We start from the raw sequence: 27,309 nt of genomic DNA, 5'->3' as shown, positions 1-27,309 counted from the left end.
CTATTAACTTTTTTTCTTTTTTCATTTTGGTTCTCATGGCAACTAGACAAAAAAAGAATCTGAGTTGGAAAGAATACAACAAATACCTAGACAAGTCATTTCTCTGGGGTCAGGGAGACCCACATTGCTCGAAGAAATTCTCCTCCCTTCCACAGCCCTCTCTCTGAATGCACATGGAAGGTGTTGCAGTCTCCTTCTGGCTGAGTTTCAGTGATTTTCTCATCTATAAGCGCACATGGCTCTTTGATAGAAAGCTATTTGCAAAGGGACAAAATGTTTTTCTGCAGTTCTGACGTGAGTGGTATCAAAGCTATTGACTAAGTTGGAAAATAGCTGAATGTCATCTTTGGGGCCTCTGCTTCCCTGTCAGCATCAGCGTTGGAGATGTGTGTGTGCTATAATTGGGACTCAGTAAGACAACCGTGACACCCCTCTGCAGTGAGACGTGCCTGTGATGTGCCTGATACAGACTCACAGTGAGCTTGACAGAGAGCAGCTTTTCCCTGGGGCAGAGTGACCATGGAGGACAGGCTTCCTGTGAATCTGCTAATGGGGAGTGGATGGTCCAGGGACCCCAGCTTCATTTACTGCACAGAATGGCTCTTACCACTCTGTGTTCTTCCTGTCACCACGGGGGGCAGGCCAGCATCCTAGCTACCCAGCCAGTGATTTCTCACAAATGCCTCTCTTCTCAACTGATTTGCATATTGTTAGAACCGAAAAATATTTGATAATGAATCTTGCAGTTCCTCTTCATGTTTGCTTACAAATGGAATCAGAGCATCATTCCACATTTGCACCTATCCTGCTGGCAGATTTTTTGAAAAGATCCTCTGGCCTCTTTTACAATCACAGGCTTTTGGGACCCTACCCTGCCTCAGAGACACCCATGGGCTCTTTTTCTTTTAATTAACACATGTTAATGGTACCTATTAATGGGGTTCAGTGTGATGTTTCCACACATGTATACGGTGGGCACTGATCAAATCCAACCTCCCTTTTCCTACCCCACCTCACACCTCTCCCAATCTCTAGTCATCACTCTTCTACCTTCAGGTCAACAGATTGTAGTTTCCACATATGAGACAGAACATGTGGTAATTGTCTTTCTGTGTTTGGCTTGTTTCACTTGACACAATGTCCTCTAGTTCCACCATCCATTTTGCTTCAAATAACAATACTTCCTTCTTTTTATGGCTAAATAATACTCCATTGGGGGTGTGTGTAACATTTTCTTTATCCATTCATCTGTTGATGGGTACCTGGGATGGCTCCCTATATTGGAATTTGTGAATAGGGCCACAATAAACATGGGTATACATGGGCTCTTCATTAAGGGAATTATTTTCCAAAGGACAAAGTCTCCATGAGCCCAAATTTTAACTGCAAACCATAATAACTAACTTGTACTCACCTAGGTAAAAACAGAGTCTGGTGGGAGGCTCAGAGACCAAAGGCAATCACTGCTCTGCTTTGGAATGCCGGAGCCCAAGAGAGCCCTGGGCAGCCTGCTCTGCATCCAGAGTTGCACCCTCCAGTTACTTTCAGTTCTCTCTGTCACTCTGCTGAAGATTCTGATTCCTGGGACGAGCACACAGTTGCCTATCTCTTTGTTAGGGAACAAGAGGACATGGAGTCCTCCTGTCAGATTATGTCCAAAGGAGGAAAGAAGTTTCTTAAAGGAAAATTGTGTTGCTGAGACCAGAGGAAGGGAGAACGGGTGCTGAGGGTGCAGTGCCCGCTAACCTGCATGCTCCAGGACGGGAGGGTGCATGTGGCCTGCTCAAGAGCTCCAACGTGCTACTCACATGACAGCTGCTCCAGTCATCCCCCAGTGCTATTGAACCTTGTGGCAAAGATGAGTCATCCCTGCAGCTCAATCTCCCGTGTGTGCTTGTCTTCATCCGAGGTGGTCTCAGCATTCAAAGCACAGTCCACTCATCACATGACATGACATGAGGCCCACCAGCTCTGCAGAGGAGGTTATATATGCCTGACCTTGGCCTTCACACTTGAACCTGGGTTACATCAGTGAGAGCCCCTTTGAGAACTTCAAACACCTGGAGGATGTTTCTTTACAGTGAAATAAAGATACAGGGAAAGTTTGGAAAAGGATGGGTCTGTTCCCATGCACTGCAGACAGGATCGAGAGGCACTGGTCAGCACTCCCCTCTGTGCAGAGCCTCTTCAGGGATGATGCCTGGAGGGTAGTCAGGCTCACACTTCACCTTCAAGAAAGGCCTCAGATTTATCCTTTGAGATGATCATAAAAAGATATTTGTGTGAAAGTCAAGGGGAAAAGATGTATCTGGCAGGATTCTTAGTTGTAGTAGACAAAATCCACTCTAGATGATTAAACAAAATATCAAAAGATACTCAGTGGCTCACAGAATCTCCGGGCAGGCCAGAGGACCTCGCTGAGAGGTCATGCAGCTAGGACCAATGACCCAGGATGAAAGGGACAGCAGAGAACACGGCTGCTGCCACTGGACACACACACCAGCAATGGCCTCACTGCTCAGGACCTACATCTACTGCTAGAGCCTGGTCACAGCTGTCACTCATCACAGGGGTTATCCCTCTCACCCTCACCAACATGGAGTGGCACCTGATTCTTGAGTCAGCAACTCACCACACAAATGGGCACCATTTTGGAGAAGCTCTGGTCTCATGCCTGGGAGTCTGTGAAGTCCTGTTTCTGGCTTCTGCCTTGGGGACAATTCCCCAGGGGAAGTATCATCAAAGGAATGACAGATGTCCTTACAAAGATGTGTGACTTTGAACTTGTGTTCTTTCCATTAATGGATCACCTCTCTCATATTGCATTATGAATGAATAGATTTTAAATAATGCTTTGCAATAATTTCATAAACCACATGATGATATCCATCATATTTCATGTTGAAAACTATCTACCAATTAAATATTGAAATGTACCACAAGTTTTTCTTTTTAAACCTTCTTACAACAGGATCACATATAGCAGTATTCTTTTTTTTTTTCTTTGAGAAAATAATAATTTTTTTATTGTTGGTTGTTCAAAACATTACATAGTTCTTGACATATCATATTTCACATTTTGATTCAAGTGGGTTATGAACTCCCATTTTTACCCCGTATACAGATTGCAGAATCACATCAGTTACACTTCCATTGATTTACATATTGCCATACTAGTGTCTGTTGTATTCTGCTGCCTTTCCTATCCTCTACTATCCCCCCTCCCCTCCCCTCCCCTCTTCTCTCTCTACCCCCTCTACTGTAATTCATTTCTCCCCCTTGTATTATTTTTCCCTTTCCCCTCACTTCCTCTTGTATGTAATTTTGTATAACCCTGAGGGTCTCCTTCCATTTCCATGCAATTTCCCTTCTCTCTCCCTTTCCCTCCCACCTCTTATCCCTGTTTAATGTTAATCTTCTTCTCATGCTCTTCGTCCCTACTCTGTTCTTAGTTACTCTCCTTATATCAAAGAAGACATTTGGCATTTGTTTTTTAGGGATTGGCTGGCTTCACTTAGCATAATCTGCTCTAATGCCATCCATTTCCCTCCAAATTCTATGATTTTGTCATTTTTTAATGCAGAGTAATACTCCATTGTGTATAGATGCCACATTTTTTTTATCCATTCATCTATTGAAGGGCATCTAGGTTGGTTCCACAGTCTTGCTATTGTGAATTGTGCTGCTATGAACATCGATGTAGCAGTGTCCCTGTAGCATGCTCTTTTTAGGTCTTTAGGGAATAGACCGAGAAGGGGAATAGCTGGGTCAAATGGTGGTTCCATTCCCAGCTTTCCAAGAAATCTCCATACTGCTTTCCAAATTGGCTGCACCAATTTGCAGTCCCACCAACAATGAGCAAGTGTACCCTTTTCCCCACATCCTCTCCAGCACTTGTTGTTGTTTGACTTCCTAATGGCTGCCAATCTTACTGGAGTGAGATGGTATCTTAGGGTGGTTTTGATTTGCATTTCTCTGACTGCTAGCGATGCTGAGCATTTTTTCATGTGCTTGTTGATTGATAGTATGTCCTCCTCTGAGAATTGTCTGTTCAGGTCCTTGGCCCATCTGTTGATTGGGTAATTTGTTATCTTATTGTCTAATTTTTTGAGTTCTTTGTATACTCTGGATATTAGGGCTCTATCTGAAGTGTGAGGAGTAAAGATTTGTTCCCAGGACGTAGGCTCCCTATTTACCTCTCTTATTGTTTCTTTTGCTGAGAAAAAACTTTTTAGTTTGAGTAAGTCCCATTTGTTGATTGTGGTTATTAACTCTTGTGCTATGGGTGTCCTATTGAGGAATTTGGGGCCCAACCCCACAGTATGTAGATCGTAGCCAACTTTTTCTTCTATCAGACGCTGTGTCTCTGATTTGATATCAAGTTCCTTGATCCATTTTGAGTTAACTTTTGTGCATGGCGAGAGAAAGGGATTCAGTTTCATTTTGATGCATATGGATTTCCAGTTTTCCCAGCACCATTTGTTGAAGATGCTATCCTTCCTCCATTGCATGCTTTTAGCCCCTTTATCAAATATAAGATAGTTGTAGTTTTGTGGATTGGTTTCTGTGTCCTCTATTTTGTACCATTGGTTAGCAGTATTCTTAAAAGGCTGAAAATAGTTTCCAACCTTTCAGAGATTCATTGGCTATTGAACTTGGGCAAATTCTTAAACAGTTCCAGTCAGCATTAACATTGGGTAAATGGAGGAATAAAATCTAACTGTATACTTATTATGCTTATTATTATACATTTCCAAGTATTGCTAGTATTGATGAACAAGTGTTTGTATAAATTGATAAGATACAACTAAGAATGATAATTATAAAATTTTACTTATTCCTTTATTACTAATTAACTTATACAGTCTCAGAAATGTTAAGTTCCCAATAGAACTTATATCCTGGATACTTACCTCCCATTTAATGTAGTGTTCTTTTTCAAAACTCAGGCATGTCCCAGAGGACAGTAGAAGCAGGAAATGAAATCAACTTGACCAAATAGAAAGACAATCATGCGATCCTTTTATTTGATCACTTCATATTTATAAAACACTTACTATGTGCTGAGGATCAAACCACCCGGTTTCTCTTTTATTTTTATTTATTTATTTATTTTTAGCATTTGTCAATTTTTTTATTTTTACTTTTTATACATGTATTTTATATAATGTTGAGGGTCTCCTTCCACCATCCATGCTATTTCTTTTCTCCTACCCTTTCCCTCCCACCCCTATTCCCTACCTAGAGGTAATCTTCCTCCCTTGCTCTCCCTCCCAACCCCATTCTGAGTCACTCCCCTTATGTCAGAAAAGACATTCGGCATTTGTTTTTTGGGGATTGGCTAACTTCACTTAGCATAATCTTCTCTAATGCCATCCATTTCCCTGAAACATACCATGATCTTATTCTTTTTTATTGCTGAGTAATATTCCATTGTGTAATAAATGCCACATTTTTTTGTTTTTATCCATTCGTCCACTGAAGGACATCTAGGTTGGCTCCACAATTTAGCTATTGTGAATTGTGCTGCTATACTGGTTTCTCTTTTAAGTGTGCGTCAAATAAGAAAAATGAGCCTGTTCAAGACATCATTATAATACACTTGGACTGGGGCAGGGGTGGAGCTCGTGATAGAGCATTTGTATGGTGTGTGTGAAGTCCTGAGTTCCGTTCCTAGCACCAAAACCCAAAAACCAACCAAACAACAAAATTCCCCCCAAAACAATAAAACCTCTTGGATAATGCTAAACTGCAAAGGAAGAAATGTTCAGTTTCACCGTGGTTCATCAGGTTGGCTTCTGGGAACCAGGATTTTTTAAAAATTATTCACTTGTAATAATTACACATATTCACAGGGTACACTGTGATGTATTGATGTGTGTACACACTGTGTAATGATTGAGTCAGGGTCACGGGCATGTCCATCACCTTCACTTCTTTGTGATGAGGATATAGGTTCTGGAGCAGAGTTTTAGGGAAGGGAGAGGAGCAAAAGTGAGGAGGGCATCCAGGGTAAAGAACTGCACATGCAAGGATTCAGCAGTGTGATGGTGCCTCAGAACAGGAGAATACAGCTTTGGCTGGAAGAAAAAGTTGGGTGACAAATGACACCCTGTCAGACACCTTCCACTGTGAAAGTGGAGGCACATTCTTTTTGCTGCTGGTGATAATGCCTAGAATTTACATGTGGTGTTAATTTGACTTCATTTACATAATGCCTCAGTATAAAGAACCTCTAAGATGTTGTCTAATTGTTCTCTTCCTCTTGCTAACCCCAAGGCTGAGTTAGTCAAAGTAATGACCTTTATTTGGCGTGAGGCAGAGAAATCTAATTGGATATTTTGCTGCATCAACTTCATCCTAACATGGTAACTTAAGTCATAGAAACAGTAGAACAATAGCTCTAAAGAGACTTTGATTCCTCCATCTTCATTTTTCCCAGTCCACAAAAGACTTTGTGTATTTCCTTTTGGGTCTGTCCACAGGAGTATTTTCCTTATACTTGTGGTTTGCATGTTCTCTGTGGCCTGTTTTTACTATATGCTATTAGGAGGTTATTGGGCATTTTTGCTTCTATAAAAGTATGCTTAAAACTAGTCTTTCACAAATGCCTAATATTCCATTTATAGTAATCACTGGAAATTTGTTATTCTTCAGTCTTCCAATAGTTTAGGCAATATTGTAATGGCCATCTTTGTGTATCCAATTTTTTTCTTGTTAGATTATTTTTCTTAGTTTCAGAAACTCCAAAATTAAGGTTTTCCACCCTGTTATTATACTTCAAATAATCATTTCACCATGAATTTTTAATTCATTTTACTTTCTTCATATAGCAGCCTTACTAATGCATTAGTCTACACATTTCTATGTATCATTCTACGGTGCAAGCCACAGAGTTCCTGCTGCTGTAACTATGAAGTGTAGGAGGGCAGAGAGATAGTGGTGGCCATAAAAAGTCACTTTAACCTGAAGGTCTGAATCCCCTCTCTGTTGTTTCCTCAATTTATTGATGCATTTGAGTTTGCATCTTTTCATCTTTTATCACCAACTCACAATTCATCATAACTCATTCTAAGCATCTCTAAACAATTTTATTACCCTACTTTGGTGACTTATATTTGAATGATAATACCCTTCCCTCCTGCTCAGTATTCAAAGCTTTGATGTATTTGTGCTGTCTGCCTTCCTACTGCTCAGTGGTCTTTTAAACTCTTCATTATATGGGTAAGTTAGTTCCAAAAGTCAGAAGCTCTTTGTTGCAGCCAGTGCTTAACATATGACCTAGAAAATTCACTCTTGGGTATTTACACCAGACAAGTCTTTATAGAAAGTTCCTACCTGGATGTTTACAACAGCTCTATTCATATTTCCAGTTAAAATCTGAAAACAATCCAAGTCCTTTAGTGGGTGAATGATAACACAGAGCTGTGTGTCCATACAAAGCATACTACTCAACAACCAAAGAAAACACTGTTGAAACACTCAGCAGTCTGGATGAATCTCAAAGGAATTATGTGGAATGAAAGAAGTCATCTCAAAAGGTTGCATACTCTGTGATTTTATTTATATGCAGTGATGGAGAACACATCACTGGTTGCAGGGAGCTAAAGGTTGGGAATGATGTGCTATAGAGGGATGGTGGGAATGTGTGTATACGAGTGTGTGTGTGGTGGTGGGGGGTGTTGATGAAAGTGTTATGTGTTCTAATGTGATTTAACACAAGTCTATTGGTTATATGTCAACATTCATAGAACCATACACCAAAAAGTTATTTTATTACAAATTTAAAAATTTATTGGTGAAAAATCCCAATTTCATCAAACTAGCCAAATGTCCTTGGATATTATCTAACCTCTAAATCTCAGCTTATATACCCACAAAATGTAGAAGCTACTCTGTACTTGAAGAGGTGTTATAAGGACAAAATAAGATGTTATGAGTTCTCTCCTTGACATACTAGAAACGCCTCTTTTTCCTTTCTGCGGTAGATATTTCTCACTGGGAGCAGATTCTTTGTATTATTTTCATCCACACTTTCTAAAATAGTTATTTGGCTCTCAGGGGACAAATTGGAGCCATTGAGTGTTTCAAGCAGGAATGTGACATGATCTGACTTTCATTTTGAAAAGATTGTTGGAGCAGCTTTGTAGAGAAGGTAGAGGGTAAGAGAGGAAACTAGGAGGCCAGGAAGAGTGGCCAGGGAGACCCAAAGAGAGGCAGTGGTGACATGGCATTATGCAGGCACAGTGGATTATTTGGGGAGATGTAGGAACAACAAGCTTGATGATGGCTTGAGGGTCAAGAAAAGATAGATGGCGGTCTCATTGACTGAGTGAGAGACTCAAGGGAGGAGCACACTGGTGCGAGTGGGTTGTGGAGGGCACTGAAAATTAAGGTTGGAAAACCAAGCATGCAGTTGGACCAGGCCAGTGTAGTCCTGTCCATTTCAAGGTGTGCAGCACATGTCAGCAAGGGGTTCTCAGCCCTCCTGGTCAGGGTTGGGAGCACTGAGGGCTGCTCTGCCTCAGGCTCAGCCTTGAGGATTTTAACAGAGTAATTCTCTTTAATCTATTCTCAAGAGGGATTGTAGAAATTCTACCAGAATTCAGATTATGCTCATACAATTCACTGTTGCCAGATTTTCCCCCCTTTTCCATTTCGTGATATTTAAAGAAAGGAGGTATCCAGCATTTCCAAATACCCCAGTTTGGAAGTCATCAGTCATACTTTTAAGATTGAAAACTGTTCATAAGCTACTGAGATAAAGCAATCTCACCATGATCTATATCCAAAGGAAATGAAATCAGCATATCCAAGAGACATCTTCACTCCCATGTGCACAGTGGAATACTATAAAAGCATTCCTATTATTTCTAGGAACCTGGAAGATAATACGTGAAGTGAAATAAGCCAGGCACAGAAAGACAAATCGTACATGACCTTACATATGGAATAAATAAGTTGATCTCATAGAAATAGAGACTAGAATGGTGGTTATTAGGGGCCAGAGAAGTTGGGGAGGTATAAAATTTTAGACAGGAAGAATAAATTCCAGTGCTCTATTTTACAACATGGTGACTATAACGTATAGTTGGAAAAGGCAAGATAATGGACATAAAGCATTCTTACCACAACAATGATAACTACGTGAGGTTAACTCATTTGTTAATTAGCCAGACTAAGTAATTCCACAATGTTGACATACTTCAAAATATCATTTTGTCTACAGTAAATAAGACAATTTTATCTGCCAATATAAAAAATAAAATAAGATACTGAGAACGAAGATGAATATACAGACATGACACAGAATATGCTGGATTATATTCTAAAACGTGGTTGACCCTGTCATCCTCAAATTTCCAATTTTGCCACAGACAAGGGGAAAATCAGGGTATGTTTTTTCCTCTGGGAAGAGAGGGATATGAATGGGACTTATGGAGGGGGTGGAGGATCCTCAACTGCATCTGCAGATAGCAAGGTACTGATCAGGTCAGTTCTAATGTCTTAGAATTAAAAAATGAAGCCAGGCATGCCTGTAATCCCAGCAACTCAGGGGGCTAGGGCAGGAGGATCGCAGATTTAAAACCAGCTTCAGCAACTCAGTGAGACCCTGTGTCTAAATAAAATTTATATTTTTTAAAGGGCTGGGGATATGGCTCACTGTAAAAGCACCACTGGGTTCAATCCAGGGTGGGGAGGTGGGGGCGGAGAGAGAGAGACTGAGATTCTTTAACATATGAAAAATAATTTTTAAATCTATATATGAAAGACAACGTTCTTTTCCCACCCACCCCATTCTCATGGTTCAACTTAAAGAGCAATCTCTTAGGTTTTTGTCTCAGAAAATGTAATTACTTTGAAATGAAATGTTAATGCTATGTTCTATTCTTAAAGTCACTTGTTAACAGTGATGAAGCTATGGCTTAATAGAGTTGCTAAATTTTCTCCTAGGTCATTCTTCTTTCATATTTTATATTCATCAAATGAGCTGGTGATGATCTGTAGTATTTTTTTTTTTTTAACAAACACAGAACAATCTCAGCTAAGACTCATCACCAGGCTGTTGACTTCAACATCTTCGAGGGCATGGTTTGCCACGGGGTCCCCCTGGTGACCATTTCAAGGGGCAAAGTGGTGTATGAAGCTGGAGTTTTCAATGTCACAGCAGGAGAAGGGAAGTTCATTCCACGCAAACCTTTCGCTGAGTATGTTTACCAACGAATCCAGCAACGAGACCGGGTGAGTCCTGCACAGTGGGCCAGGCCTGGGCTGGACTGTTACCTGCTCTGGGTGTGGTTTGTGGTGATGGTGGCATGGTCACATCACACTGCTCTAACATATTCCCAGGGTATTAGGGTTTATTCATATGAGAGATCACAGACAAATGCCAATTTTCAAAGAATCTTTGGATGGGTACATTTTCCTTGGCAGACTAGTGTGTCGATTCAGGACTTTCTGTTGGACAAGGCTGGATATTTGTTTTTTGGGTTTTTTTTTTTTTCCAGGCAATCTCAGTACATTTTGGGCAATTTAATCAGAATCCTCCAAGAAACAGACATTCAGATGGGTAAAGGTGCGAGGGGGTTATTATTGGAAACACCTGGGAAAGAAAATGGGCAAGAACTGGAAAGACATGCCCCAGACAGGAAAGAAGAAAAGAAAGCCAGTGGAAGCATTCAGACCACTACACCGTCTAGGAAGGGTTGAGAGGGGCCCCTGGCAGTCCTTGAGCCGAGCCTCCTGTCCCACCGTGATGTGTAGCACCCAGTCATCACTGGGAGCAGCTGTAGGAGGTGTGGTCACAGCTCCGATTCTGACGACATTCAGTGCAGAGCAGCGGCCCCTTGAGGAACTGCTAACCCTTTAGTTGAGGATTTGCAAGTCACATTCTCGTGACCATCAGAGTAATGGAGTAGGTAGGTAGATATAAATATGAATTTCATCTTCCCTTCCCATGTCCTAGCTGTGAGGCCAAGAGCAAGTTTCCTTATCATCCTTGGGGTCAGATCCCTTATCTGGAAAATGAAAATAACATTTCTCCCTAACAAATTGTGACGATGGTGGAACCAGTGTGGATAAGATTAACCAGACTCCGATAAGATTTTTTTAAAAATGTAAGGTACATCCATTTAAGGCACATAGTAGGAGGTCAATAAATGCTAGTTCTGTTTCTTAATCTATAGCAAAGGCCCAAAGTTTATAATAATGCTGCATTATAAGAGATACTTGTTTTATTATTATTATTTATCTTGTCTTTTCACACATTTTTTAGTGTATACAGAGTTTTAAAAATTTTTAAGTTTTACTATACTAAATATTTGTAATGTATTTGAATAATTAAAATAAAAAATCCATTTCTGGGTTTGGAGGTGGGGGTGGAGCCACCCTGTACCCTTAATCTCATATGCCATAGGTTACAGCTGAATGGCTGGGCCCTGAGAATGTCTGGTTTTCTTCCAGAAGGCTTTGCTCATGTTCTGTGCCTGGCATGTAGACTTTGTGACCTGTGGATTTATTCTAAAACTTATTTCTCTTTTTCCCAGTTTTCAAATGTAGGTTTTCTTTTCCAAAGTTCTCCATCTGTTCTTTAATTCATTTCACTTAGATCTTTTAGTCTCTTTGATTTCTCCTCTAATGTCTTGTGCAATTTTTTTTTAACTTGTGGATTCTCAGAATGCATTACCCAAGATTCCTGCATTTAAAAAATGCTTCCTAAGGTAAACCATTGCTCTAGAATGCTTTGAATTCACAGGAATACCACAATTCTTTATATATTGTATTTCAGTCAAAGCAGATAGTTTAAGATTACAGTTCATTTTGCTCTGGGATTAATTTATAAGTGTTGACACTGACAGGTGACAGGTGGGTGGTAACTGTAAGAGTCCCAGGTGTTTTTGAACATTTGTGTGGTAAAGAACAGCAGTACTAAAGCTTAATGGCTGCTTCTTGGATTCAAGGCATTCTTCTAAGGGCTCTGTTACTGTGAAAGCCCTGTGAAGGAATGAGATATTATTTCTGTCACTTTAAAGATTAGAAAACTGAAACTTCAAGAAATTAAGAAACTTGTTCATTTCACACATCAGGTATTTGGCAGGGCAGGACATAAACTCTGGTTATTCATCTTTAGAAATTTCATACCTAAGCAATATTGTGAAATATAAAAATTGAGTTCAATGAGGTACTGGGAGATAAATGGCTCAGTATTAATTTGCAAAAGAGTCTTAGTTGCAGCCATGGTGGCAGCTAGTTTATTCGTGGGTCTCTAGCAGTAACTCGGTAGAGGCATGGAAAGAGTAGACTTTGGAAATCACAAGAAGGTAGAATCAATAGAACCAGGTGATAATATGACACTTGAAATGGATCTGAAGTAGGGCTGCTCCTGGTGGTCAGTTCTGGTTGGTCACCAGCAGGGACACTAGACAAACAGGGACTCCCTGATAGATTGTATTTAAATGACTAACTTGAGACAAGTTCTTCCCGGGATAGCGAAAATGGTTTGGGCAGAAGAGGTCACCAGATGACTGGTTTCAACAGTTCTCCTTTTCAAATTGCTTTCTGTTTTGTTGGCAGAATTAATGTCCACTTCATATTTTATGTATTGACTACCAATTATATGAATTATTTTAATTTCTTAATATTTTCTTCTGATATCCATCTCTTAGGCATTAAGAGCATTGTTATTTTGAAAATAACAATAGATGATAATTTTCATTGTTATCACATGTTGTTCTGAGAACTTACTATCTACCAAAAACTGCATTAGGTGATTTGTAGTCATTATTTTACTTAATGTGGACATCCACGTGAAGGATATTATCATTCTCAATTTACAGAACAGAAAACTGAGCCTCAGCAAAATGAAATAACTTCCCCTGGGTTAAGAAATAAGTCAACTTACGAGCCAGGATTTGTGATATTTCCACTCTACCACAGGATCTCTGTAGAGACAAGAAAAGAGAAAAAATGATCATGAACCTCAAACCATGAAGGAATGCATGATTTAAAGATATGTTGGAAAATATGCCAAAATGAGTAAAATAAAATTCAGTTTGGGAATTACGTGATGGCATTTCAGACCCCTTTCCAGTTTAGTGAAGATGATTATAGAGGAAAAATATTACACTAAAGTTAAGAAAATGATTTGTCACTAATGCTAGATTTTAAATTCACACAAGAGGTTATCAGAGCTCTTTGTTTTTCATTTTAAATACTCAGATTTCTTGGGCTGCACCCCCAGCTCAGAGGTAGAATGTTTGCTTAGCATGCACAAAGCCCTGGTTTCAATCCCCAGTATCTAGATAAATAACTTAAATAAATAACATTAAAATACTCATATTTCTTTGTGAGTAAAGAATAAGAATTTGAAGGCAACCAGGAATGGACCATAAGATTTCTCCTGCTTGGCCTGTTACACCCCCTCACCCCCCACCCCACCCACAGCTTCTTTTCCTTTCCATGCTGATGCTTGGTACAGAGTAGCTTTTGACAAATTAATAAACAAAACTCTAAGAGGAATAAAGGCAATAGCTTCAGAAGGACATGGAAGGAACTTTAAATAAATTAATCCAGAGATTGCCTTCTGCACCATTCCAAAGAGTGGGGTTATCTGTAGGCTTGATTTTTGTCCACGATTGTATTTCTGAGTAAAACTTAACATCATTCCACTTTGCCACTTTCACTGTTTTTGAATGTTGTGAGGCATTTCAAAGGAAAGAAGAGACATTTTTACTCAATTCAGCAGCTTTGGGGAATTATTATTTATTTTAAAACTTAGCTAATCCATGAGGGAAAATTTTAAAATCAAAAGACAAGACATCAGACTTTATTTTATAAATATAACACAATAAAACATTTCAATATTATATAAAACGTCACTTAAGGAGCAGCACTGTAGGGAAGAGAAAGAAAAGGGGGAAAAAATAAGTAACAACAACTTACATATTCCAAGAGATTACCTGAAAGAACAAAATTATGTACTGTTGATTCTTTACCAAGAGCATATAGCTCTTTAAATTCGAACATATTATATTTCTGAAAGCTTTGTGTATTTAGTGTTATAATTTTCATCAAAATTTGAAAAGATGGACTTTCTTTAAGTTATCCATGAAGTCTTCTTTTTTCTCCTTTTCAGTAATAAGCAACTTTGTCCTTTTCTGTAAAATACAAGGCATGCTGCATTTTAGAGAGAAACAGGAGTAGCTTCTCAGAGTAATATATGGTTTCAGAATACTGCTGCCAAAGCTTTTAAACTGGGTTGTATCTTTGCAACGATAAGCGTAATTTCCCTTTCTAGATAAGATAAAATTGAGTGAATGGCTGACTTGGTCCTTGAAATGGGTATTTTCCATTTCTGAAATAATAGTTTGTCAATGTCTTTCTCAAGGTAAGTAGCTCAGAGAAAGTAATTTAAGATATGTCATCAACTGCCATATAGACCTAATTTTCTCAGATAGATAATAATAATAAAAGGCAATACATATGCTAGATCTGGCTCCTTTTGGCTCACAAAAGACACTTGAATTCACCTCTGCCCAAGCCCTCATTCAGGGATGTCACTGTGGTAGCTTGAAATCAAACATGGTGGGAGTATTTACACCACAGAAATAGGCAAGTGCTACAAATTAGGATTTTTAAGGATGGTGATAAAAAGAAGAGTCTACTGTTGTTCATATTTACCAGCACACTACTGTATCATAGGACACTTTCTAAATACATGTTGAGCATCCCTAATCTAAAAATCTAAAAAACTCAAATACTCCAAAATCTAAAACTTTTGAAAATTGACAAATGCATTGAAGTATCTCAGATTTTCAGACAAGGAGCATCAACCAGTAAAGTTTATGCAAACATTCCAAAGTCAAAAAACAAACAAACAAAAAACCCAAAACTCCAAAGGGCCCAAGCATTTTGATGTGGAACACTCAGCCTCTAACTCTTTTCATGCTTTAATCTAATCATTAAACATTCCTTCTGTAAATATTTGTTGATTGTCAATCAAGTGTCAGTATAGGTTAATTCTCACAACCACCTGGGAATAGCAGTTGTTCTACCTTATAGATTAAGCTTTTGAGGCTCATGGAGGTCACTTAGCTGGACTGGAGGCTCAGGTCTAAACCAGTCCCTTCAATGTCTAGCACTACAGCACATTAATCATGAAGTTTAATCCCTACTCAAATGAATAGCCACCCACCTCCCACCCTCAACATAGGATCCCCCATTCTCCCCACTGCACGAAGGGATCATTTGCCCTCAGCGGGAAAACTTAACAGAGCAACCAGCCCCGCAGTAAGAGGGTCCAGCTTTGTTGCATTGTCCTTGAGAAAGAGTTCCCAGGGCATTTTAAGGATTACATGGAGACAGTCAGTGGATGGTAAAACATTAGCAAAATGCACACATTTCTATTTTTATAGATCATCTCTATGGAGCCTAAGGGCTACTCAAGTTCTACTGGTGCACAGAGCCCTAGATAGCTCAGTTCAGTGTGTACCACAGTTCTCTAAATTCACCAGGTCATTCTCAGGGACTCAGTGTTCATTTGAGCTGTTTGATGTTGAGCCAGTGTCTGCTGTTTGGTATTTGGAACTTCTTTTGTCTTTGTGTATATTTTTGTATCTTAACCTCTCTGGGCAGCATCACATCCGTAACTGTCTTGGGGCCTGAGAACTATTCTTTACTGATCTTTCTGGTTTCAGCACTCCATTCTTGGCAGACAATATAGTTAAAATCTTTATCAATTCAGAGCTTCCTCTTCCCCTGATCAGCTTAACCAAAAAGCATTTCTGCAATTATGCAAATATAATGATGATTGCAATTAATGTTTATACCGCATATGATATAATTCTCATTTTTGTCTTTCTATTAACTTGTCACAGTGACAATTGTCATTAAATCTTATGAACTCAAATTGAACTCTCTGTTAAAGTGACTCATCAGCATCCTGTCCAGGGAGGTGCATCTGTGCTCTGTATCCCCCAGGATAGCCCCCTCTCAGGGCTGTACCTTTGAGCCATTTTACTTGATTGTAAGACCATCAAGATGGAAACCATTGCTGCCACTGATCTAATCTTGACCAGCAAGTATTGGGGGAAAATGGTGCAACTCAGATTATCCTCAAATATATGTTCTCAGGGCATTTTAGTGTCTTGAGGTGATCCTTGCACAAGTTGCCAAATAATTGTCAGTAATGTTACCTTCCAGTGATTCTGTTGTCCAGCAGTATATGAAAAGTTCTGAGGAGTCCTACATTCAAGCAGTCTCACTTCATTTAACAAACATTCATCCAGCACCAGGCACCATCTGGGGGGTAGTGATACCAGCTTCAATCAGATAGCAGCCCCAATCCCAAAGGATTTATCTTCTACTTGTTCCAGCTCTGGGTTCCTTGTGCTTAAATCCTAGTTCTGCTTGACACACTTTTACACTTCTTTGCTGTAGTCAGTTGGCCACTTGAATAGAGGAATCTGAACATGAGGAGAGATCAAGGCTGGAGATAAATTTGGGAGTCATGGCACATAGATTTAAAACCACAAGTCTGGAGCCATCAAGGAGGCTGTGCTAGATAGAGACAAAAGGAGGCTTAAGATAGAGATCTTGGTCCACCAACCTTCAGAGATTGAGGAGAAAAGAAATCAGAAAAGGAGCCCAAGATAGCTGCCCAGAGAGTCAGGAAGATCATCAGGAAAACAGGGAGTCTCAGAAGGCAAGAGAAGAAGCCTGCTTCCTTTGTTCAACCCATACCACTCAAATTCTTTGTTCTGATCTCTCTTGAGTATTTTATGCTGCATAAAAGTCCTCTAAGGATTAGCTGTGCTTTCAGCTGGAGGAATGGGGCTGCAGTATACATGACTACTCTACTCATCTGAGATACCAGGAAAAGAAACCCATTTTATTTTTAACCCTATCACTAGTACAGTTTCTGAGCATTGAACACTGGTTCCACCATAGACCAGGGTCCATATCAAGCCAGGTACTTCACACTTCAGATAGAGAGTTGCCACTGTCAGTAGACAGAAGTTGCCATTGTCACTAGACAGAAGTAATAAGACTAGCTTTCCTAAGAGTGGTGGGTTAGGTCTACCTAGAAAACAAATGTGCAAGTGAGCTTCTGAACAATGGTAGTGATGGTTTAAGATTCTGCAGAGTGACTGCCACCACTTTTCCATTTTGTCACAGTGGATATCTATTGAGGTTCTAAAATATATAGAGAGTGCCATGCCTGAGGCAAGAGACGGTGTAGAGAGGAATAAGATGCACGTCTCGTCAGTGCAGGGCCAATGCAGCCCACCCCTAAGGAGAAGAAAATAGTAAAAGTTGAAATTGCTTGGAGCATAAGAATGGAACCTAAATTGTCTTTTTTAATAGATAAAAATAACTATTAAGGTGAAATATTGTGAAATGTGGAACAACAAAAGACTACTGAGAGAAGATTGGTTTGTTTCTGAGGTGGCAGCAGGCACAGGCAGGCATGGTCACACCTTAAGGTCATTCTGGAAGGATGATTGTTCCCACCTGGAGCTTCAGAAGCAGATGAACAGTGAAACTATGCAGATAAGATCAATCAGGTCACAGACATATGATGATCAGTGTGATCTGGGGACCAGCCAGGCTGCATACTGCTTGATGGCATTATCAGGGCAGTGACTATGCAGCCAAAATGCAGTTCTTAGAAAACCAAGTGACCTGAGACCTTTCCACAGAAGGCTTTTCTGGCCAGCAAGAAAGTAAAGCCTAGAAAGCAGGTACACAGTGAAGCACAACAAAGGAGTGACAGGGAAACTGAGCCAGCCCAGGCCAGGACTCCTCAGGCACAGAAGAAAGAAAGCTTAACTGAGCATTGAACACTGGTTCCACCATCGTCCCCTCCAAAAACCCTTCCACCCATATTTATTGGGGACATATTATGGAAGAATAGAGCAATACATTGGCCCCCTGTCTACTGGGGGAGACAGAAAGGTAAATAAATCATTACAGGTAATTACAGTATGCAAGCTAGTGGATGTGACAGAGAGGGCTGACTAGTATGATGACTACCTGGGCTGAGGTATAAAAGCAAAGTCAGAGATACTTAGGTAACAAGGATAGTGGGTATCCCAGCCCATGCCAAGCCCTGGCCCTGACACAAAGATTTTAGGAAGGATTCTGGTGGATTCTGATTTGCCTGGTTAGGGACATGCACTATCCTGGGGCTTGCAGATTTAAGGTCAGGGAAAGCAATCCTCTAAGGGACTGACCAGATTATAGAACAGACCTGCCCCTAAATGAGGACAGGCCTACACTAGATGGCTCCATCTCAACCAATGGTGTCACAGTCCAATCCCAGTGAGCCCAAGACAGACAGAAAAGCAGCAACTGAAAACTTCAAGTAGGAGAGCTTCAGGAGCTGCTGTACAAAGAGGGAGACGGAGTGGGAGTTGAGAAGGGACCCACAGCACAGAGTAGGTGGCACAAATATCTGCCCAGTTATGTCAGTTTCCCCAGGGGTACACCATGCAGAAAGTCTGATGACTGAAATGATAAACCATGGGTATCGAGTGTGAATACCAAGAGGAAGAGAGAAAGGCAAGACCCTCTAGGTAGTAGGCAAAAGGGTGTTGAAGGAAGGTGGGAAGAAATCTTGGTTTCCTGGCATGGTCCTGGATCATGCTTGTTAATGATGTTAGGTAGCCTTTCCACTCTCAGTCCTTCTTTGGATGATAAATTCTGTGGTCACCCTACGTTGAAGGGATATACCATGAAGTGTAGCTTAGGAAGTAAAGGCAGGAGAGAAAAAAGCACTAGGCAAAGAGAAAGAGAGTGGGGGGGTGCGGTTAGGTAAGTTTAAGGTTTCAGATGTGCCTTGGCTCTCAGTGACCACAGTGTCCAGGACTAGGTGGCAGAAATGGGAAACTGGCACTTCATTTCCGGGCACCTTGAGATACGGAGAGGATTGAGATGAATCCAGTGGTTGAGTGGATAATGAACCAAAATGGAGGTCCAGCCAAACATCAGGGCAGACACTGTAAGGGGACCGAGGCTTTTCCTGGTGCTCAGTGTGTGCTGCAAGTTCCAGGGCTGTGGGAGCTGACTCCATCTTGCTCTTTGTAGTATTCTTTGTGGAAAAATAGGTGAGACTGTGGGCGCTCAGTAATTATCTGTTGTGTGAAATGCTTGGTCTCTGGAAATTCTAAAGTATCTGAGGGATAAGTTTTATTTACCAAATTTTGTGAATGAGCATGTAAATTCAGAGGCATTAAATAACTTATGAGTTCCCTACAATGAATTAGTAGCAAAGAGAGAATTCAAACTTAGATCTGTCTTATTCCAAAGCCCACATTGTTGATTACTTCAGTATATTGGTTTCGAAGATCAAAATAAGACCCAGAATGATTTATTGTGTTTTTTTTGTGTGTGTGTGTGTGTATGTGTGATTATTTATTAAGAGCTTTGTGTCAGTCAGTTTTCTGTCACTGAGACAAAATACATGAGAAAAACAACCTATAGGAAGGAAGATTCATTTTGGCTCACGGTTTCAGAGCCATGGTCAGCTGGCTCCATTGTTTCTGGGCAGTTTCTGTGATGAGGCAGAACATCATGGTGGAAGGACATAGGGGAACAAAGCTGCTCACCTTATGGAAGCCGGGAAGCAGAGAGACAGCAGTGGGGCAGGAGACAGACTGGGGACATGATATGTCCCTAAAGGCATACCATCAAGGACCTACTGCCTTTGCCTAGGTCCCAACTCCCACCATTTGCACCACCTCCCAATAGTACATTCAAATTATGAATCTATCAATAGATTAGTCTATTGACGAGGCCAAGCCCTCATGGTCCAATCACTTTCTAAAAGCCCTACCTTTGAACATTGCTGCTTTGGGGACCAGGCCTTCAACACATGACTCTTGGGGGACATTCCGGATCCAAAGCTTATCTGTGTCAGGCATTATTCCAAATGTTTCTCTTATATTTAATCCCGTCAACATTTTAATCCTCACAACAACCCTATAATGCAGGTTCTGTTTTTAGCCCCAGTTCACAGCTACAGGAACTGGAGCATCATGCTGAGTGCCCAGGCAATCTGGTTCCAGAGTCGGTGCCATTAATCACTGACGGGTGATGCCTCTTGACTTGTCAGAGAAGTTGTGCACATGTTTACAAATAGCATGATTTAGTTACTTCTCCTGAATTCCTTTGTTTATAAAGTCCAGATTTTGAAACTGTGTTCAAGCACTAAATTAACTCCAGCTGAACCCAGCTGAAGGTTCTGCTGTGTCATTGGCCACCAAAGAGGTGAGATTCTGCAGAAAGCCTGTTATACACAGAGGCAGACAGAAAAGGAAACACACACCAGCAAGTTGCTGTAATCGAGCAAAATGCTCAGTCCTAGGAGAGGGACAACACAGATGTCTAGGACTGAAACTAGAAGAAAAGGTGGAATCTCAGGTAGGACTATAGGAGATGGGACTTGGACGAGGTGAAGCTGTGGCAGAAGCCCAGATGGTACATTCCCTGAGCCTTTGTCTGATACAGATTAACACTAACAAAGAAAGAACAATCCAGAGACCCAAGGATCCTAGGAAATCCCAGGAGAGGGCAAGAGGCTGGTACCTGATAAGTTCACAAGATTCTGTTTTGTTCTCACAATTCACGAAGGAAGCATGTCTGTAACTTTGAAGTCAATAAACCAAAAGAGGGAAATGAAATATGTTCTCTTTCAGACTTGCACACCTGTGCCGGTGGAGCGTGTACCCTATAAGGGAGAGGTCAGCAAATTGAAACCCAAAGACTTCACAGTGGGGACCACGATGCAGGACCACCCCTGATTTGGTGCTGTGAGTAATGGAGAGTGGGCGGAGAAAGTATTCCTGTGTGACAATCAGCATATAAATGTCAGCATGTGAAATTAACCTCTCTCCCTTCACAAGCCTTTGAAGAGTCCAAGGTCAAAGGCTTCAAAGGCAAAATGCAAGGACAGTTGAACTAAGAAAAGACTGATAAAAAGAGCTGTTGGTGTAGAACAGTGAGATGAGCCTTCAGGATTAAAGAAGGCCTTGAGGGTGATGGCAAGGAACATTCCACAGATCCCCAGAGAATCTACCACAAGTAAAAAGCAGTGGGTCGGAAGCATGCAGTGGGCCCTGTTACTGCACTACTTACAACAAGGAGTATCATTTCATGGTCAAAATTTATAAACCAATTAGAACTTTATATGGAACAATGAATCTTTGTATGGTAAATTCCATTGTGTTCTAGAATTTAGAATGCATGAAAAATGAATGTTGCTTTCAGGAGTGTAAGTCTCAGAAAAATTATTTGATAGTATTTGATGCACTTTTTTTTCCATGCTTAATTTTTGGAATATAGACACGATCATTTTTTAAAAGATGTTTGAGTGCTTCATCAGGTGCCCCTCATTCTTTTTGACATACGTATGTGTCTGTCTTGGAGTACCTGTGATCACCATCCTTGTCAATGTTTTTCTCTTTAATTGTTTTCCAATCCTGTTCTGCCATATCCCTATTTAACAACAGTGGCCTTGCTCTGATTTTAGTATCTCTCTACCATCACTTCATACTACTGACTTCATGAAATAAATGCATTTTTCCAGTTTTGTAATTTCACTAGGTTCTGAAACTTTTTAAAATTTATTTCATGATATGTTTTCAGATACTTCAACATGTACCAATCTGCAAGAGACTTTAACCTAGGGTTGACCTGATGGATAGGGCCAGAGGTTTGTGCTAATCAGGGGCTCTGCTTGACAAAGGTCTGGTTTTCTATGTGCTCAGGCATTGCACATAGTCATATTTTGACAGCCTGTGCTTCCCTACAAAACCCCCATGGCTTCAGGGATGTGGATGATGAATCCTTGAATAACCAAGCTCTCTGTTCCACATGCTGTGCATGTTGTCAATCTTGAACGTTTTCTAGCCCCAAATTTCAGTGTTTTTATTGTTTCCACATTACTGAAATTATTCTTCCAATTCAATAAGATTGTATTAAAGATTCAGAAGAAAATTAGCAAGGGATGGAAATGCCACTGAAAACTAACACATGCTATGAACTGCATTTGTAGGAGCGGGCTTAGTGCTTACTTTGATTAGAGCGTTTCTGGGGGTTAGCTTGAATTCTGCCTCTCTTTGTGGGGGAGAATGCTACACTGAGTTGCTTTTATTCTCTTCAAAGGTAGAATCAGAGGAAAGGATGCTGTGTTCCCCTCACAGCCACACGTCGTCAGCCCGTGGAGACCCAGGCCTTGTTTCAACTCCCCAAGATCCTTTAGGAAAAATAATCGCTCTAGGCCTCTTTGATTTTCTTTCAACAGCAATTGCTGTCTTCCTTACTATGCCATTGTTGTTGCCTAAGATTGAAGATATAAATGAATATTATTGTGTTGGAAAGTCTGTCTGAAAATTCATTGATGATGCTTTAAAATTTTTGTTTGCACTAGATTTCTTTGAATTTGAAAACATCACTTTCTTGTTTAACAGATTTTTTTTTCTTTTTAGTGGCTACATTTGTTTTGAAATTGCACTGCGATTTTACATTTTATTGGAATTAATAAACGTTGAGATCTTCATTTGATATTCTGTTGTCTGAATTCTGTGTGTCTCCTTCTAACTAGTGGAGCAGGGACTGTGGGGGTGGTTTTGACTCAAGACTGTGATTTCCGGTGTGCCATCTGCTTCAGCAACTCCCAACAATCAGGCCCTTGACAGAGTGTATGTAATCACATCAGGTGCTCAACCTTAGGGGGAATCCAAGGCAATTATCCAATCACACCGATGAGTTGAGGATTTGAAGGATTCAATGGAATCAGCAAGGCCGAGAGATGCTGGGTTGACACCTTCCTCCCACGTACTTCCGGTCTATACTGGGATCCCTCTGTGTTTGCAGAGAATCAGAGCTGCTGCTTCTGGGTAACTAGGTCAAGAGGGATGTTTAAAACATGGAGTAAACTCAGGGTAATTAGGCAGTTCTTGTGGGCTCCCCTAACATACACACTTAAATCAGGGGTGGGTATTTGCTCATGTGGGTTTAACCAAGGGTAGTGGGAAAATGTACTCACCTGCCATTTGTCTTGAGCGCATGATAAAAAAGGTTGAAGAGCTACACCTCAAGAGAAATCTTTAGGTTCAAACTACAGCTCTTTTTTTTTTTTTTCCTCAGGTTAAAAGATACCTTAAAATATTGGTTATTTTTCTTCTCCACTTTGACTGGCAATGGAAATTCTACAATAGAATCACTGAATCTTCTGAAAGGAAATGATTAAATTGTTTTCTTACTCAGAAGCAAATTCTCACTCAGCCTTTAGCATTCAGACAAAATGTCACCCTCTCTGGGAGGTTTTCCAAGATCCGGTGACTGGGTTATGTGCCTTATTTATGCTCCTCCATAGCAGAGCCCAGTGTGGGCCCTGTCATAGTACCTTATCTGGTGCATCATACAATTAGCACTCTGTATCCCTGGGTTCCACATGGACTCAACTAACTGTGGATCAAAAATATTTCTTAAAAAATTACATCTGTACTGAACACATACAGACTTTTCCTTGTCATTATTTGCTAAAAAAAAAAAAATACAGTGTAACAACTATTTACATAGTATTGAATATTGCAAGTAATCTAGAGATGATTTAAACCATAAGGGAGAGTCTGTGCAGGTTATATGCATATACTCTGCCATTTTATATAGGAGGCTTGAACATCCTCAGATTTGAGGGATCTTGGGGACCCCAGAACCAATACCCCACATATGCTGAAGGACAATAGCAGTTACTGGGTTTACCTCTCTGTCTCCTTTAAGAAACTAAAAACTCATGCAGGCAAGTCTGCCTGGTTCCCCAGCACCCAGCAGCTGATGGGCATTCAATGGATACCTATTCATTTTTGAATAAAGGAAAAAGAGTAAGAGTTTCTGCTAAGTTTTTAAATTGACCCAGATGAAGTTAGTGAGAACTCACAACAAAATAGGAACAAACTTCATGAAGGGTTTTTGTGTACGGGCACTCTTCATGTAGAGCATGGGGTCATCATTGTCTCTTTGAAAGCTCTGTTTGGGAGAATGAAATCGCTGTAGGATTCCATTCCAACAGCCAGTCGAAATGAATGGGAGGCTCTCCTTGTTCCTTTTATTTGGTTTTGTTGCCAATGCTTTTGCTGAGACCATAGTTCTAAATAATAATAGAAGGCAATGGGAAAACATGATTCAAGCTATCAATACTTAATGCCGTATTTTCCAAGACTGCTGCTGGTGCACAAAATAAGATCTCTGTCCCTGAACAATTGCATGTTTGAGGTCAGCACAAAGGATGGATGGAACAAGTAGAATTTCTTCTCCATGTTCACCTCCCACTGAACTTCCTCCAAGGAAGCGTGAGGAGATAAAAAGTGCAGGCTCTAAATGCTGTCCTCTGTTCAATACACGTGAGGCCTTGAGCAACTTTTAAAATTAAAATATGAGATTATCGAAACTTGCCAAAAGATAAAAAATATCATAAATCACCCTTTTGAATTTTCCCAGTAAAGAATGGAGACTTTCTCCTCTCTTGTTCAATGAGATTTCTTTTTGTCAAACCCACTCTCTTCCTTGACTTCTTTTTGAAGAATATCTTTTTATGTTAATTTTTTTAGAGAGAGAGAGAGAGAGAATCTTTTTTTAATATTTATTTTTTAGTTTTCAGCAGACACAACCTCTTTGTTTGTATGTGGTGCTGAGGATCGAACCCGGGCCGAACGCATGCCAGGCGAGCGCACTACTGCTTGAGCCACATCCCCAGCCCCTTTTTGTTATTTTTTTAAGAGCAGTGGGTCCATATTTATTAAACACCTACTGTTTCTAGATCACAGAACTAAACCCCTTAGAGTGGCTGCGACTCTTGGGTGCCTTGAAGAGTGGGTGGTACACCCTTGTTGAAGGAATGAAACAATCTTGGAAGAAGAAGATGATGGAGGAAGAGGAAGAGGAGGAGGAGGAGGAGAAGGAGGAGGAAGAGAAGGGGGAAAGGTACCATTCATCAATAAAAAGTAACACCACAAAAAACAAAACAAAACATTGTGTTCAAAGTCAGAGATGAATTTGCCTAAAGAGCTATCGGCAGCATTTGTAAAAACATAAACTGCACGGTGGACTGGCCCTTAGGACTTTTGGCCAAGGGCGTTTGCATAACAGGCAGGGGAGTGAGGAATTTGGGCAGGGCTTTTCAAACAGCAGTGTTCTGCCCTATAATAGGATGCAGCCTCCCCAAGAGCACAGGCCCTTTGGCTTTTTCTTCAGTGAAACCTACAAATGTGCTCAATAGATTCTTCACAGCACTTACAGGCCCTTATTAGATGCCAGACCAGTACTGAGTCCTATTTAAACTCCATCATTTAATTCTCTCTTTGGCCTTTTGAGACAGATAGTATTACTGTTCTTATTTAGATGAGAAAACAATGCAAGAGGGAGCTTGGGTCATCCCCTGAAGACACTCAGCTGTTTATTGGGTAACTCAGGATGTAAACTCTGGTCCAATTGACTTCACAAGACCCCTCTAGCCTGTTTCTCTTCTTTTCTTTTTTGGTCCTCAGGATTGAATTCAGGGGCACTCAACCACTGAACCACATCCCTAGCCCTATTTTGTATTTTATTTAGAGACCGGGTCTCACTGAGTTGCTTAGTGTCTCACTTTTTGCTGAGGCTGGCTTTGAAATATTGTGATCCTCCTGTCTCAGCCTCCTGAGCTGCTGGGATTACGGGTGTCCAACACTGTGCCTGGCTAGCATGATTCTTAGTCAGAACTGTAGAAAGGACCCACTCTTGAAGGATGTACCTGAACAACACTGGCACTCAGAAGAAAATAACAGCAGCATTCAGCCATTAAGAGTTTATCTAAAAATACAATCTATTGCTTGAATACTTCCTAAATATCAGTTGACATGATCCTTCCAACACCACCACAAGGTGGGAACTGCAATTATCTTCATTCCAAATGTGGGGATACTGAGGCTTGGGGAGGAAGATGGACTGTAATTTCTCAGCCCCAGATCTTGTCCGAGGATGACCTGGAAAGGGTTTTCTGACTGTATTAAGCCTTTTCAGTGAAGAGAGTCTCCCAACCACCCAAGATAACACAGGTAAAGCTTTACCAACTTATCTCTATGCTGGACACATTCTTCAATTATTTTTGCATAAAAGTTATTTATGCATTATTTTCTCCAATTATTTATGCATACTTTTCTGAGATCAATGGCAGTTGTCATGGAATTCAACTTGATTTGTTATAGGAAATCTATTGGCTTTTCTTTCTTTTCTGCATTATATTTAAGATAATTGGATCAAGATTTGATGTTTTCTCCCCCTTAAACCCAAAGTCAAGAGCCCAGGTGGGAAATGGTGGGTGGGAGTGATTCATAGTATGAACCACCTCTGAGTGGGTGGCTGAGCAGGTGCCAAAGCAGCGGAAGTCTAGCCATGGCCTGTCCCTAACCTGAAGCAGCATCACTCTGTCACTGCCACCCCTGAACACTCATGGGCTTAGTACCTCTTGCTATGAGGCACCTCCCTTGATGCACAGAGGGCTCATCCCCAGTCACCCGTGTCAGCCCCAGCTCTGCACCATTTGCTTGTGTGGTGGTGCAGGGCACAGCTCTGCTCTGAACTTCCATCTTCATTTCCACAGGAGGAGGTGTGGCTGCCTGTGTAGGGAACGCTTAAGAGCACAGAATCTAAACTGACTGGGTCCCAGAATTCCCTCTGTCACTTACTGCTTGTGCCTCTTGGGCAAATTACTCAAACTTTCCCCACTTCATATGTCTTATCTATAAAATGGAGAATAACCACATCTACTTTCTAGAGTTTGGGGAGAATTAAATGGAGCAAGTCATACCGTGTTCTGAGCATGAAGTCAGTCCTGGACCAACATTTGCTTCTGTTATTTCTTGGCGCTTGACTGCTTTGTTATTCTACCTCAAATCAGAATTATGCCATCTAATGTCACCTCAGGAACTCTTGGTTTCCTCTGAGTCACATTTGATAGCCACTGTTGCCCAATAGTTCAATTATACAACCGAACTTAAACCGAAACACAAAACAAACCCTTCTTGCTAAAGAGGTTCCCTAGCGATTGACTATTATTTTCCTACCTGGGCCTCGGTAATTCATGCACCCGCTTGAGAAATAGACCTGGCTATTTTCTTTTCAAATTTTCTCAGGAGCCAATTAAACACAAGTCTTTCCGTCCCATAAAATATAGTCTTTGAATTTCATTGTTGGTGAAAGTCAATAATTGAAATTAAACTACGTCTGCAATGAATTTTTCTAAAGTCTTAAGCATTTTTGGAATTTATTCTT

The 27,309-nt window shown here is 40.6% G+C and overlaps 1 protein-coding gene across 4 annotated transcripts in view; it reads left to right on the top strand.

Moving 5' to 3' along the window:
* The window catches only part of DPYS (dihydropyrimidinase), a 74,546-nt gene extending 51,983 nt beyond the window's left edge, over positions 1 to 22,563 (top strand). Inside the window, exons 8-10 of one of the 4 annotated variants that reach the window (XM_081266595.1) lie at positions 10,035 to 10,242; positions 20,697 to 20,810; positions 22,169 to 22,563. In XM_081266595.1, coding sequence (XP_081122721.1) covers positions 10,035 to 10,242; positions 20,697 to 20,801 — 313 coding nt within the window. In that variant the 3' untranslated portion in view covers positions 20,802 to 20,810; positions 22,169 to 22,563. Of the gene's footprint in view, positions 1 to 1,418; positions 2,896 to 10,034; positions 10,243 to 20,696; positions 20,811 to 22,164 lie in introns of those variants that run through there. The other 3 variants (XM_081266594.1, XR_014018832.1, XM_081266593.1) reach the window with 3 other exon arrangements.
* The last annotated feature ends 4,746 nt before the right edge of the window (positions 22,564 to 27,309 follow it).

The sequence above is a fragment of the Spermophilus citellus genome, assembly GCF_964194105.1.
Source record: "Spermophilus citellus genome assembly, chromosome: 14".
In the NCBI taxonomy this organism is placed as follows: Eukaryota; Metazoa; Chordata; class Mammalia; order Rodentia; family Sciuridae; genus Spermophilus; species Spermophilus citellus.
Note: the sequence above shows the minus strand (reverse complement) of the source record. Positions and strands in the feature narration are given on the sequence as shown.